At 38.7% G+C, this 15,557-nt stretch overlaps 1 protein-coding gene across 2 annotated transcripts in view; it reads left to right on the forward strand.

Moving 5' to 3' along the window:
• Positions 1-15,557, forward strand: part of RNF115 (ring finger protein 115) — a 78,096-nt gene that overhangs the window by 33,265 nt on the left and 29,274 nt on the right. For both annotated transcript variants that reach the window (XM_047784830.1, XM_047784831.1), the window contains one exon: positions 10,082-10,293. In XM_047784830.1, the coding sequence (XP_047640786.1) occupies positions 10,082-10,293 (212 nt within the window). The remainder of the gene's footprint in view (positions 1-10,081; positions 10,294-15,557) is intronic.

Raw genomic sequence — 15,557 nt, forward strand, 5'->3', positions numbered from 1 at the left:
TTTTTTTGGTATGGAGCTGCAGAAGGTGTTGATAAATTTTGGAAATCAATCCCTTCTCAGTTGATTCACTTGCAGAGATTTTCTCCCATTATGTGGGTTGTCTTTTTGTGTTGTTTAGGGTTTCCTTTGCTGTGCAGAAACTTTGAAGTTTGATTAGGTCCCATTTGTTTGTTTTTGTTTTTGTTGTCAATATTCTAAGAGGGGGATCTGAGAAGATGTTGCTGTCGTTTATGTCAGAGAGAGTTTGGCCTATGTTTTCCCCTAAGAGTTTGATAGTGTCTGGTCTTATATCTAGGTCTTTCATCCATTTGGAGTTGATTTTTGTGTATGGTGTTAGGGAGTGTTCTATCCTTCTTTTCCATGTGGCTGTCCAGTTTTCCCAGCACCACTTATTGAACAAGCTGTCCTTTCTCCATCGTATATCCTTGCCTCCTTTGTCATAGATGAGGTGGCTGCAGGTGCGTGGGTTTAATTCTGGGCTTTCCATCCTGTTCCACTGATCTATATTTCTGTCTTTGTGCCAGTACCATGCAGTTTTGACGACTGTTGCTTTGTAGTATAGTCTGAAGTCCGGGAGCCTGATTCCTCCAGTTCCATTTTTCTTTTTCAGGATGTCTTTGGCTATTCTGGGTCTGTTGTGCTTCCAAACAAACTTGAAAATATTTTGTTCCAGTTCTGTGAAAAATGTCCTTGGTACTTTGATAGGGATTGCATTGAATCTGTAGAGTGCCTTGGGTAGTATAGTTATTTTGATAACATTAACTCTTCCGGTCCACGAGCATGGTACATCTTTCCATCTATTTGTGTCATCTTTGATATCTTTCATCAGGGTCTTATAGTTTTCAGAGTACAGGTCTTTTGTCTCTTTAGGTAGGTTTACTCCTAGGTATTTTATTCTTTTGGATGCGATGGTAAACGAGATTGCTTCCCTAATTTCCTTTTCTGCTCTTTCATTATTAGTGTATAGAAATGCCATCGATTTCTGTGTATTGATTTTGTATCCTGCGACTTTGCCACATTCGTGGATGAGCTCAAAGAGTTTTCTGGTAGCGTCTTTATGATTCTCTAGGTATAGTATCAGTCATCTGCAAATAGTGATAGTTTTACTTCTTCCTTTCCAATTTGGATTCCTTTTATGTCTTTTACTTCTCTGCTTGCTGTGGCTAGGACTTCCAGAACTATGTTGAAGAGTAGTGGCGAGAGCAGACATCATTGTCTTGTTCCTGATCTCAGCGGGAATTCTTTCAGCTTTTCACCCTTGAGAATGATGTTCGCTGTGGATTTGTCGTATATGGCCTTTATCATGTTGAGGTAGGTTTCTGTTATGCCCACTTTCTGAAGGGTTTTTATCAGAAATGGGTGTTGGATTTTGTCCAAGGCTTTTTCTGCATCTGTTGAGAGGATCATGTGGTTTTTATTCTTCAGTTTGTTAATGTGGTGTATCCATACTGATGGATTTGCGGATATTGAAGAACCCTTGCATCCCTGGGATAAATCCCACTTGATCATGATGTACAATCCTTTTAATGTATTGTTGGATGCGGTTTGCTAGTATTTTGTTGAGGATTTTTGCATCGATGTTCATCAGTGAAATTGGCCTGTAGTTTTCTTTTTTTGTGGTATCTTTCTCTGGTTTTGGTACCAGGGTGATGATGGCCTCATAGAATGAATTTGGGAGTATCCCTTCCTCTGCAGTTTTTTGAAATAGTTTCAGAAGGAGAGGTGTTAGCTCTTCTCTAAATGTTTGATAGAATTCGCCTGTGAAGCCCATCTGGTTCTGGACTATTGTTTGTTGGAAGTTTTTTAATCACAGTTTCAGTTTCAGTTCTTGTGATTGGTCCATTCATCTTTTCTAATTCATCTTGGTTTAGTCTTGGAAGATTGTACTTTTCTAAGAATTTGTCCACTTCTTCTAGGTTTTCCATTTTATTGGCGTATAGTTGCATATCGTAGTCTCTTATGATCCTTTGTATTTCTGTGATGTCCGTTGTTATTTCTCCTTTTTCATTTCTAATTTTATTGATTTGAGTCCTCTCTTTTTGTTGCTTGCTAAGTCTGGCTAGGGGTTTATCAATTTTGTTGATCTTTTCAAAGCACCAGCTTTTTGTTTCACTGATCTTTTGTATGGTTTTCTTTGTTTCTATTTCATTGATTTCTGCTCTGATCTTTAGGATTTCTTTCCTTCTACTACCTTTAGGTCCTGTCTGTTCTTCTCTCTCGAGCTGCTTTAGATGTAAAGTTAGCTTGTTTTGAGCTTGTTCTTGTTTCCTGAGGTGGGCTTGTATTGCTATAAACTTTCCTCTTAGAACGGCCTTTGCTGCATCCATAGGTTTTGGAGTGTCGTATCTTCGTTGTCATTTGCTGCCAGGTATTTTTTAATTTCCTCTTTGATTTCTACAGTGATCCATTGGTTGTTTAGTAGCATGTTGTTTAGTCTCCACGTGTTTGTGTTTTTTGCAGTTTTTTTCTTGTTGTTGCTTTCCAGTCGTATGGCGTTGTGGTTGGAAAAGATGCTTGCTATGATTTCACTTTTCTTAAAGTTACCGAGGTTGGATTTGTAGCCCAGGATGTGATCAATCTTAGAGAATGTTCCATGTGCACTTGAGAAGAATGTGTATTCTGTTGCTTTTGGATAGAATGTGCTATAAATATCTATTAAGTCCATCTGGTTTAGTGCGTCATTCAGGGCCTGTGTTTCCTTATTGATTTTCTGTCTGGTTGATCTGTCCATTGCTGTAAGTGGGGTGTTAAAGTCCCCCACTATTATTGTGTTATTGTCAAATTGTCCTTTTAAGGTTGTTAGCAGTTGCCTTATATATTGTGGTGAACCTGTGTTGGGTGTGTAGATATTTAAAATTGTTATATCATCTTCTTGGATTGGTCCTTTGATCATTATGTAATGTCCTTCTTTGTCCCTGAAAATATTCTTCATCTTAAAGTCTATTTTGTCTGATATGAGTATTGCCACTCCAGCTTTCTTTTCATCCCTGTTTGTATGAAATATTTTCTTCCATCCTCTCCCTTTCAATTTGTATTTGTCCCTTGAAGTGAAGTGGGTCTCTTGGAGACAGCATATATATGGGTCTTGTTTTCATATCCATTCAGCCAGTCTATGTCTTTTGATTGGGGCGTTTAGTCCATTAACATTTAAGGTAATTATTGATATGTATGTTCTTATTGCCATTTTATTCATTGCTTTGGATTTGCTTTTGCTGCTCTTTTTCCTTTCCTTCTCTTGTTCTTTTCTGCCTATAGAAGTTCCTTTCGTATTTGTTGTAAGGCTGGTTTAGTGTTGCTGAATTCTCTCAGCTTTTGCTTATCTGTGAAGGTTTTGATTTCTCCTTCACATCTGAATGAGAGCCTTGGTGGGTAGGGTAATCTTGGTTGGAGGTTTTTTCCTTTCATCACATGAAGTATATCATGCCACTCCCTTCTGGCCTGCAGAGTTTCTGTTGAAAAATCTGCCGATAGCCTTATCGGGGTTCCCTTGTATGTGATTTGTTTCTTTTCCCTAGCTGCGTTCAAGATTTTCTCTGTCTTTAATGTTGGTCAGTTTGATTAATATGTGTCTCAGGGTGTTCCTCCTTGGGTTTATTTTATGTGGTACTCATTGTGCTTCCTGGATTTGAGTGAGTGATTCCTTCCCCATGTTAGGGAAATTTTCGGCTATTATCTCTTGGAATATTTTTTCTATCTCCTTCTCTCTCTCTTCTCCTTCTGGCACCCCTATTGTGCAGATGTTGGTGTGTTTAATGTTGTCCCAGAGTTCTCTGAGACTCTCTTCATTTCTTTTCAGTCTTATTTCTCTTTTCTGTTCCGTTTCCGCAATTTCCACTACTCTGTCCTCCACCTCACTTATTTGTTCTTCTGCCTCCTGTATTCTGCTGTTAGCTGCTTCTAGTGAATTTTTTATTTCAGGTATTGTATTTTGCATCTCTTCTTGTTGAAGTTTTATATCTCCTATCTCTTTGCTCAGTGTTCCCTGTAAGTTATCCATCTTTGCCTCCAGACATTTATTTCCAATGTCTTGCATCATCTTCAGCACCAATAGTCTAAAGTCTTTTTCCTGGAGGCTGAGAATCTCCTCATGGCTTAGCTGATTTTCTGGGGTTTTTCCTTTCTCCCTGATCTGAGTTATAGTTCTCTGTCTTTTCATTTTTATAGGTTTTTGGTGTGGTGACCTTCTTACAGATAATAGAGTTCTAGCCTCTCGTACTTCTGATGTCTGCCCCCCTGTGGCTGAAGTCGGTATGGGAGGCTTGCTGTAGGCTTCCTCATGGGAGGGGCTGATGCCTGCCCACTGGTAGGTGGAGCCAATTCTAATCCCTCTGGTAGGTGGGGCTTAGTTTCTGGATGGGAGTAGAGGCAGCTGTGTGCCTGAGGGGCTTTTAGGTAGCCTGTTTACTGAGGGGCGGGGCTGTGACCCCACCTGGGTTGTTTGCCCTGGGGCTTCTCAGCAGCTGGCTGATGGGTGGGGCCAGATATTCCCAAAATGGCCACCTCCAGAGAAAGGCACTGCTGCTGAATATTCCCCAGAGCTTCGCTTTCAGTGTCCTTCCCTCACAAGACACATTCGCCCCTGTTTTCCCAGGATATCCTCCAAGAACTGCTGTCCGGTTTGACTCAGATTCCCGTGGAGACTTTGCTTTGCCCTGGGACCCAGTACACGTGAACGTCTGTGTGTGCCTTTTAAGAATGGGGTCTCTGTTTCCCCTAGTCTGGTGAGCTCCTGCGCACAAGCTCCACTGGCCTTTAATGCCAGATGCTCCAGGGGCTCTTTCTCCCTGTGCCAGATCCCCACACGTGAGAGTTTGATGTGGGGCTCAGAATGCTCACTCCTGTAACTGAGTCTCTGTGAACCAGTTAGTTTCCAGTCTGTGGGGCTTCCCACCCAGGAGGTATGGGGTTGTTTATATTGTGAAATCACCCCTCCTGCCTCTTGATGTAGCCTCCTCTTTGTCTTCTGGAGTAGGAGGTTTCCGGTCCATTTTGGTGAAGAGTGCTCAGTCTTTAGTTGTGAATTTTGTTGTTTTTAGGAGAGAAGTTGAGCTCCAGTCCTTCTATTCCGCCGTCTTAATCCTGTCTCTATGTTTATACTTTTTAACTGTTTTCGATAATGTTGCTATGAATGTTTGTGTATAATTTTTTTCTGTGAGCATATGTTTTCACTTCTCTTCGGTATATAATTAGGAGTGAAATTGTTGGGCCATATGGTGACTTTTTAAACTTTCTGAGAAACTGACCATAATATTTTAAAGGGTGTTGATATGATTGTGGTTAGCTTATAGCAAATTTTGCTAAATGAAAGATATTGTCCATTTTTTATATTGAAATATGTGAATATTTCAGCCCACATCGTTTTTTAAGCATCGTCTTTTTGTCTTTTTATGGGTGTACCCTAGGCATATAGAAGTTCCTAGGCTAGGGGGTCAAATTAGACCTGGCCACAGCCATAGCCATAGCCACAGCCACAGCCAGATGGGATCTGTGCTGTGTCTGTGACCTACACCACAGATCATGGCAATGCCAGATCCTTTAACCCACTGAATGAGGCCAGGGATCAAACCTGTGTCCTCATGGATGCTAGTTGGGTTCATTACCACTGAGCCACAATGGGAACTCCAGGCATCATCTTTTTACTTTCAATGTTGAGTAACATTTTCAGTTTTTCAAGACAAAACTTGTCAAACTGTTTCTGTGATTTCTTTTAATTGCTACCCCAGAACTTTATAATAGAGTTATTATTAAACTTTTAATGTATTTTAAATTTCTGTAAGCCATGTCTTGAATACCTATTTTTGTTGTATGAGCTTTTTTTCTCTTATGCTTGTCTGAGTCTACTCAGAGGCAGACTGACCGTGTTCTTATCCTTAGTATTGATTTTGGTATAAATTTGCATGCTCTTTGGTCAGTGTGCATTATTATTTTGAGACAAATACATTGACTTACTACTTGTTTACACTAATTAAGGAGCAAAGTGTCTCATGCTGATGTTGAAACTGCTTTTAAGCTTGAGTTCCTTCAGAATTGTTACATATGTTAGATGTAATAATTCATGTAATTATCAATGCAGATTATTAATATTTTGAGTTTGGTGCTTGATTTTTCTTCCAATAAGATATTTATCCAAAGAAGACATACAGATGGCCAACAGGTACATGAAAAGATGCTCAACATTGCCAATTATTAGAGAAATGCAAATCAAAACTACAGTGAGATATCATCTCACACTGATCAGAATGGCTGTCATCAAAAGCTCTACGAATAATTAATGCTGGAAAGGGAGTGGAGAAAGGGAACCCTCCTACATGGTTGGTGGGAATGTAAATTGGTGCAGTCACTATGGAGAACAGTATGCAGTTCCTTAAAAAACTAAAAATGGAGTTACCATGTGATTCAGCAATCCCACTGCTGGGCATATATTTGGAAAATATGAAAACTCTAAATGGAAAAGATACATGCGCCACAGTGTTTATTGCTGTGTGATTTAAAATAACCAAGGCATGGAAGCAACCTAAATGTCCATCAACAGATGAGTGGATAATGAGGTCACCTGTATATTTGTGTGTGTGTGTGTATTAACATATATATACATATACACCCCTCCACACACACACCCAAATGCACAACAGTATATTACTCAGCCATAAAAAAGAATGAAATAATGCCATTTACAACAACATTGATGAACCTAGAGATTATCATACTGAGTGAAGTAAAAGACAAATATATGAGAGTATTTACATGTGGAATCTAAAAAAATAATACAAATGAACTTATTTTCAAAACAAATAGACTCATAGAAATAGAAAGAAAATATAGTTACCAAAGGGGAAAGGTTGGGGGGGATAAATTAGGATTATGAGATTAACGGATAAACACTACTATATATAAAATAGATAAATAGCGGGGTCATACTGTATAGCACAGGGAACTGTAATTTATTTAACTATCTTATAATCTATAATGGAAAAGAATTTGAAAAAGTGTATATATATATATATATATATATATATATGTAAAACTGAATCATCTTGCTGTATACTAGAAACTAACAATTGTAATTCAGCTATACTTCAAAAATGTTTTTTTATATTTAGTCTTTACATTAATTATAATCAAGATAATGATTGCTTTCAGAGTTCCTTTCTGTGTGCAAATGCTGTAGAACTATGTTCATATAGCGAGAGAATCATAGATTTCTTCCTATAGGTCACCTAAGTGAGATAGATGGTAGAGCACATGGAGGGGGCTGCAAACACTTATTCACTTATTAAAGGCAAGTATATTTTGGAGGCTTTTTTTTTTTTTTTTTTGGCTGTGCCCATGGCTTGTGGAAGTTCCTGAGCCAGGGATCAAACCTGCACCATAGCAGTGACCTGAATCGCTACAGTAACAACACTGGATCCTTAATCCGCTGAGCCACAAGGTAACGCCTTAGTTTTGAATCTTTAAATGTTGCATTTACTTTGGAGTCAAGAAAAACTTTGTGTTGTAGAACACTTTTCAGACTAAAAACCAGCCATCTCTAACAGATGGAGGCTGTTACTAGAAAACAGAGGGAATTAAATCTACAAATGGCAGTTGAAAAGGTGCTATTTCACTAATATTTAAGGAAATATTATTGATATTTTTAATGTGCACATTATATTTTGCTCTTCAGATTGGATATTAGGATGAAAAAAATTTTAAACAGTGTTGGCAAGAGTATGAGGCCGCAGGTTTTGGGTTTTTTTCTTTTTTTAAACATTTTGTCCATTGTTGTATTCTTTTTTTTTTTTTGTCTTTTCTAGGGCCGCTCCCGCGGCATATGGAGGTTCCCAGGCTAGGGTTTGAATCGGAGCTGTGGCCGCCAGTCTACACCAGAGCCACAGCAACGCGGGATCCGAGCTGCGTCTGCGACCTTCACCACAGCTCACGGCAATGCCAGATCCTTAACCCACTGAGCAAGGCCAGGGATCGAACCTGCAACCTCATGGTTCCTAGTCGGATTCATTAACCACTGCACCACCACAGGAACTCCTATTGTATTCTCACAGTTCCTAGAAAGTGATTGGCACATAGTACACGCTCAACAAGTATTTGCTGAGTGAATGAACGAGGGTGTGTGTGTGTGTACACAAAACCTGGTTGTATATACACACAGATATTAAAAGATCTAGAATTCTAAAATTCCACCAGTGATGAATAGGAGAGGGTGGAGTGTCACCATTGCAGCCCTGGCCACTGTGAAAACACAACTACCATCAGATGTCACAGACGGTATGTTCTGACTCTCCTATTACTTTGTGCATGGCCTTAGTGCAAAACTTAAAAAGAGGGCCTTGAATCCAAACAAGGATACAATCACAGCTTTTTATTATTGACTGAGAGACTGGAAAGTGATTTAAATTTCTCACATCATTTTATATGCCGTGTTTTAAGGTTTGGAGTTTTTTATTTGCTTTCATTTGATTTGGGTTTATTTGTTTAGTTTTTGCACTTGTTAATACAGAATTTGTTTGGGGGGATAATTTCTCAGAGGTAAATTAAGTCTTTTCACTGTTTCTTTCTCTGTGTATTTCTAGTCATTATAGTTTGTTCACTACTGTCTCTGTCCAGTCAGTTTCTATTAGTGGAATAACAGCTGTGACCTCACGGTATAGCAAAACAACAACAAAGTAGTAAAAAATAAAAAGACACAAGAGTAAATAACAAAATTAAAAAGTTCCCTCTCAAAAAAAAAAAAAAGATCTGGAATTCTACATACCAAATTTAACTTCTAGGTGGAGCATTAGAATTAGGGGTTGGGATTAATCACAGCTGAGTGAATGGAGGCTGTATTGCACTTTATATTTTATGTTCTCTACTTACATTTGATAATAACATTTATTGTGTCCTTTATAATTAAAAAAGAAGGAAACATCTTTGAAAATCAAGAAGCAAATTAAAAACTGGAAAAAGTTAGCAAACGATAACATTATTGACAAACCTAAACAAGTCCCTTAATTTAGAGAATTGATTTGACAAGTTATTGGAAAGTAGATTGAGACTAGAGATGGTCTGGAATCAGCTCAGCTTAATATGCAACTGGGCTGCTAACCCTTCCTCTGAGTGTTTCTAGAGGAAGCTATTGTTAGTAGGGTCTCTGAAAGAAAGGATCTGTCTGGAGTGGAGGAGCTATGAGCATTTTAAGATGTAAGGTCATGTGCTGACTATGTTATGTCCCTATTATTAAGTTATATTAAGTAATAAGTTTTTCTGTTTGATTTACACTTTGAAACAAAATGGAAATACTAGGATGTGATCAGGATTATGTATTTGATTGGATGGAGTGGAATAAGTAGTGTTTTATGAAACTCTTGAAATACCTGATGGTACAGATCAAATTTCAGTGATTTCAGAGGTGATTTTTTTTTTTTTTTTCCATTTACTCTGTGTCTAGTGATTCCTTGGCCAAGCCTAACAAACACCCCCACCATCACTCTATTAGAAAAAGTGTGTACAACAGAGTGGTCTTATCAGACATTTTTGCACTGCTTTGGCATAGCTTTGACAGTGCCCCTTTTTGGTGCACCTTCTATAAGTCAAGAGAAGTACTTTATAGATCTCTGTCTTTGTTCTATGGTGATGCTTTTTTTTTTTCCTCCTTTATGAGTGTGTAATAAATACCTCCATTTTATTTAAATTTTACATTATTCTATAGTGGAAATGTAGATGTCACTGTGACAAAAACGCAAAGTTGTAATGTTGATCTAAGTGATTGATTTTGCCTAGGACAGAAGTCCATGATCACCTTTGGCTTATGTTTTTAATTTGAGTATGGAAAACTGGTCAGAGGCATGTGAGTATGAACTCACTGTCAAGGGTCCAGCCACTGGCTTGTTTCTGTTTGAAGGAAATTAAGTTTCTTGGTATATAAATTTTCCTCTATGTGCATGCACTTGAAAGACTTCTCTTTTCTCCTCTATGAAATTGGAGAAGCATACGCTTCTTTAATTTGGATCTACTGAAAGTTATTCCTCTCTATTTTCAATATTTCTTCTTCCTTTTTCATCTTTTCTTGAAACTAGTAATGTGGTTTATTTCTGTTTTTTCCTAGTTCTGGGACCATTTGGACCCCACGATGTTTTTCCAAGATTTTAGACCCTTTCTAAGTAGCAGTCTACTGGACCAAGATAATAGAGCCAGTGAGAGGGGTCACCAAACTCACACTGACTTCTGGGGACCAAGTCGGCCTCCGCGGCTGTCAATGACTCAGAGATACAGATCTCGAGGAAGTACTCGTCCTGATAGATCCCCAGCTTTTGAAAGGTAAGTACAAAGTTGTTATTTAAGTTCTTTTTAAGGGTAATTTCAATGAAGGACATATTGACATAATCTAATCTTTATAAGGTATTCATACTTACTGCCTTTGTGGACAAGATGGGGATATATAGAATGAAAACGAAGCCAAATTGAATGTCTCTATTCAACTAGTACCAGTTTATGAATGATGATAAACTGAAGGATGATAAAACTAATGATATAGGTCTCTGGTTAACATTTTTATTATTATTTCAGATTAATATATAGGTGTTATGTTTATCAAAAGATACTGAAAAGGATATCAGATACACTGGATGATATTAGGATTCAAAAAGACCTCAGTAGATTGGGGCAATGGACTTAATATGAAATTTAGTAGTAATATAGAGTCTTGTGACTGCAAGAACATTCATGCAACAAATATTTATTGAGTGTCTTTTATGCTGGGACACTTGTACTAGATACTAGGGATACACTGGCGAGCAAAACAGATCTTATGGATCCCATTTAGTAGGACTAATAAAAATTAAATTTTTAAGTGTTTGTCGTATTGTGCTTCATGTTTTATCTGCTTATCTCATTTAATCCGTATAAAATAGTAGCTGCTGTTGCTATTCTCATTTTATATAAGCATAAACTGAGACTCAGAGAAGTAAGGTAACTTGGATCAGTGCGGATCTAGGACTCGAACCCAGGCATATATGAGTCTAGTGCTGCACTATCTGATAGAGCAGCCACTAGCCACCTGTGGTCATATCAATTTAAGTTATTAAAAGTTAATAAGACTCAAAATGCATCAGTCACACTTGCACTTTTCAAGGGCTCAGTAGCCAAAGTAGTGGATAGACACCATATTTCATAGCACTGGTAATAAGCATTTCCATCATGAAAGTCCTATCAGATTCTGCTGTTCTAGAGCGTACCCCACCTTTTACTGTTAATATTTAACTGTAGTATACTTACTTTATCATATCTATCCATTGATTCGTCCATTCGTTCATCTTAAGTTTGATAAATTTCAGAGTTAGTTGCAGATAGTCTTTCTTAGGGCAGTTGTGGGATATGGGAAATCAGATTTAATGGGATTGTCTAGGACAAAAGCCAATGAAATCTTAGACTTTTAATAACTTACTGTGCTTAGAGGTAAATCCACTATGTGCTGTGCCAGTTCAACAGCATGTAGATTACTTTCTCTTTACTACCTGATCTGGACTCCGTTATTGAACTCCTTAATTATAGTTCATCTAAACTTTTACCTCCTGTGCTCTTTTTTTTTTTTCCCCTACTATCCACTAACCTGCCAGTTTTGGATCAGTGCTATGGTCCACTTTTCCACGCTCCTTCTCTCAGGGATGGCTAAATACTGCTGGAGGAAAATCATATAAATGAGCCCATTGGTGCCCCAGCAACTGGTAAAGGGCATTTAATCTCTGCCAAACTATCAGTACTTTTTTATTAGTTTTTTAATTGCATTTCCCTCTGCAAATATTTTAAACTGTTACCGCCAGATTTCACTCTCCAGATTTCCTATCTAGTAGCTGGTTCTCAGCAGGTTATTGTTTTCTTCATTATAAAAATTGGGACCTTGGGCATGAACGCTCTAAACCCTGTGCCCAACTTCTTCTACATCAATGTTTATTTTTCCTTCCAGTCTCCTGAGATGGGGTATCCTTTTGTTTTTTCCAAAGCAGCTCCATCAGCCCATATACCTATTCCTTACTGATTTCTTCCGGGATTTTTTTCATTCATTTTCTTCTCCTCGCTCCTTTTATGCCTTTACTTCTCCCTGCCCCATTGTCTCCCTATACCCCCAACCCCTTTGCTCTGTAGTTTTTAATATTGGCTGAGCATTAATGCTGCTGAGGATATTTTTAAAAGTACGGATACTTGGGCCCCTGCCCCCAGGGATTCTGATTTAATTATTCTGAGTGAGGTCCATGCATGGGTAATTTTTTTTTTCCTGCCACAGGTACACTTAAAATTTTTTTTTTTGGTCTTTTTGCCTTTTCTAGGGCTGCTCCCACGGCATATGGAGGTTCCCAGGCTAGGTAGGGGTCTAATTGGAGCTGTAGCCACCGGCCTACACCACAGCTCACGGCAACGCTGGATCCCACTGAGCAAGGCCAGGGATTGAACCTGCAGCCTTATGGCTCCTAGTCAGATTCGTTAACCACTGCGCCACTACTGGAACTCCAAAAAAATTTTTTTAAATTGGGGTATAGTAGATTTATAGGTTCCTTAAACAACTAAATGTAGAACTACCATATGACCCAGCAGTCCCACATCTGGGCATATGTAAGGAGAAAACTAATTCAAAAAGATGTACACACCCCAGTGTTCACTGCAGCACTCTTTACAATAACCAAGATAAGGTGGCACCTTAAATAGCTCTTGACAGAGGAACACTCAAGATGTGGTTGGTATATGTATGCAATTACTCAGCCACAAAAAAGAATGAAATAATGCCATTTGCAGCAACATGGATGGACCTAGAAATTATCATATTAAGCATTGGTAATTTTTAAAAGTTCTCCAGGTTATTCTGATTGTAGCCAGAGTGGAGAACCACTGTTTAAATTACTGCCTAATGGTATTTCCTTCCCCCTTTCTATAAGGTTTCACAAGAGGAGTCAACATTTACTTTGTGTACTTTCTCATCTCGTTATTCCTGTGCTATTATAGTCTGGCCCTCTTCTCACTAAAATCCCTGGTGACCTTCTATTCTAGTTGCATACCAAGTGGGTACTTTAAAATCTTTGTTGTATGGGTCCACTTCACTGAATTCAACACTTTTGGTCTTTTTCTTTTCTTTTGAAATTCTCTGTTTCTCTGACTTCTGTTATAGTATATTTTCTTGATTTACATAGTTTTTGGCTTTTCCTTTTTGTGAATACTATTTCTAAATATTTGTTCTCCTAAGGTGTTTCCTTTATTTTGCTTTTCCTCTTACCCTTCAACAAGGTTTCTTAACTTTGGGACCATTGACATTTTGGTTGGATAATTCTTTGATATGTGTGGCTCTCCTCCAAGTTGTAGGATGTTTAGCAGCATCCCTGGCCTCTACCTACTGAATGCAGTAAACACTCCCCTTCCTCCCCAAGTTATAACAACCAAAAATGTCTCCAGATACTGCCAAATATCCCCTGGGGAAGCAAAATGGTCTCTGGTTGAGAACTACTGCATTATAAGCTCTTTCTGACCATTCTCAGGTTCTCTCACAGTTCTAATAATTACCTGTGTAATAAAGACTCCCAAATGTGTATTTCTTTTTGACCTTTCTCCCTAAGTTTTTTTGTTTTTATTTTGTCTTTTTTATCTTTTTAGGGCTGCACCCGTGGCATATGGAGGTTCCCAGACTAAGGGTCTAATCGGAGCTGTTGCTGCTGGCCCATGCCAGAGCCATAGCAACACCAGATCTGAGCCATGTCTGTGACCTACACCACAGATCATGGCAACGCCGGATCCTTAACCCAGTGACTGAGGCCAGGGATCAAACCCGCAATCTTGTGGTTCCTAGTCGGATTCGTTTCCGCTGTGCCATGACGGGAACTCCTCTCCCTAATTTAAATCTTGAATATACGACTTCTTGTTAGATATTTCTATTTGGATGCTCTGTAGATACTGCAAATTCACATAAATGGAAACGCAACTCTTTTTTTCCAAACCTGATCCTTTTTCTTTATTTCTGAGTTTGACTGGGGGTACTACTCTCTGCCTAGGCATGAGGTTGTGGGTTCAATCCCTGGCCTTGCTCATTGGATTAAGGATCCGGCATTGCCCTGAGCTGTGGTGTAGGTCGCAGACGCAGCTCGGATCTAGCATTGCTGTGGCTCTGGCACAGGTCAACAGCAACAGCTCCGAATAGACCCCTAGCCCAGGAACCTCCATATGCTGCGGGTGCGGCCCTAAAAGACAAAAGACAAAAGACAAAAAAAAAATCTTAAACCGTGTATTTTGATGATTTGTATAGGTTTTTCAACTAAAGGAATAAATGTCTATAATTTTTTTTTTGTCTTTTTGTTGTTGTTGTTGCTATTTCTTGGGCCGCTCCCGCGGCATATGGAGGTTCCCAGGCTAGGGGTCTAATCGGAGCTGTAGCCACCGGCCTACACCAGAGCCACAGCAACGCTGGATCCGAGCTGCGTCTGCAATCTACACCACAGCTCACGGCAACACCGGATCGTTAACCCACTGAGCAAGGGCAGGGACCGAACCCGCAACCTCATGGTTCCTAGTCGGATTCATTAACCACTGCGCCACAACGGGAACTCCCAAATGTCTATAATTTTTTAAAAAGAACGTGGTAGTTACAAAGGCAGATAGTGCAAGAGTGTAATATTGACCTGTTATCTACCACAAACAGCATAGCTAGGGTTAGGATTTTCCAGAATAGTTCCTGGGAAAGTGCTGGGAGTGGAAGGATGAATAATTTTTCCTTGATTTTCACAATAGTTGAATTCCTAGAAAATTTAATATATATTAAAACCAAGTTTAAAATACTTTGTGTTTATGTGTAGAATAGAGTTTACGCTCAGTTACTTATAGACAGTTTTCCCTAAGCGAATGTCCAGGGAGGACTTTGAAGAATTATGCATGTTGGAGGACAGTTTCTTGTTGGTCCTGGCTGTCCTCCCATTCTTGCAGGGTGACTGGCACTGCTCTTTCCTAGCTACTAAATATGAATGGTACTACTCCATTTATTGTAACTAGCAAAACCATCTCCATGGATTGCTAAATTGCTGTGTGGGGGCAATATTGAGAACCACTGATGTAACTTAGATGTCCTTAGATAGATCTAGATGGTCAATCAGTATGTTATCCTGATGTCAAAAGAGATGACGAGTGGTAGTTCCAAGTTTTTAAGACTGTTAGAAAGCTTTCATCCCAGAGGATATGTGCATCTCTTAACTCCCAGGAGAGATTTCTGGCCTGGCTTGTATTTTTTTGCCCATACCTCTGGTAGTGAGTGGTATTATTCTTGTGCATTTTTTGAGTTAAGGATCCAGCACCACCCTCTATGAGTATATAGTTATTTTCAGTATCATTTATTGAATAATCTGTATGATTTGAGATGTTACCTTTAATATATACTTTCATGTTCATTTGTGTCTGCATTCTCTCATTGTGGTTTAATTTTTATTTGTGTGTTCCTATGCCTTACTGATTTACTTTCTGTGAATTTATAGTATGATCTGATATCTATTAGTGAAAGTCCTCTTCGTTATTATTCCTTTTCAAAATTTTTGGGTGCCTCTCTTACCCTTCCAAAT

Source organism: Phacochoerus africanus, chromosome 6 (genome assembly GCF_016906955.1).
Source record: "Phacochoerus africanus isolate WHEZ1 chromosome 6, ROS_Pafr_v1, whole genome shotgun sequence".
NCBI lineage: Eukaryota > Metazoa > Chordata > Mammalia > Artiodactyla > Suidae > Phacochoerus > Phacochoerus africanus.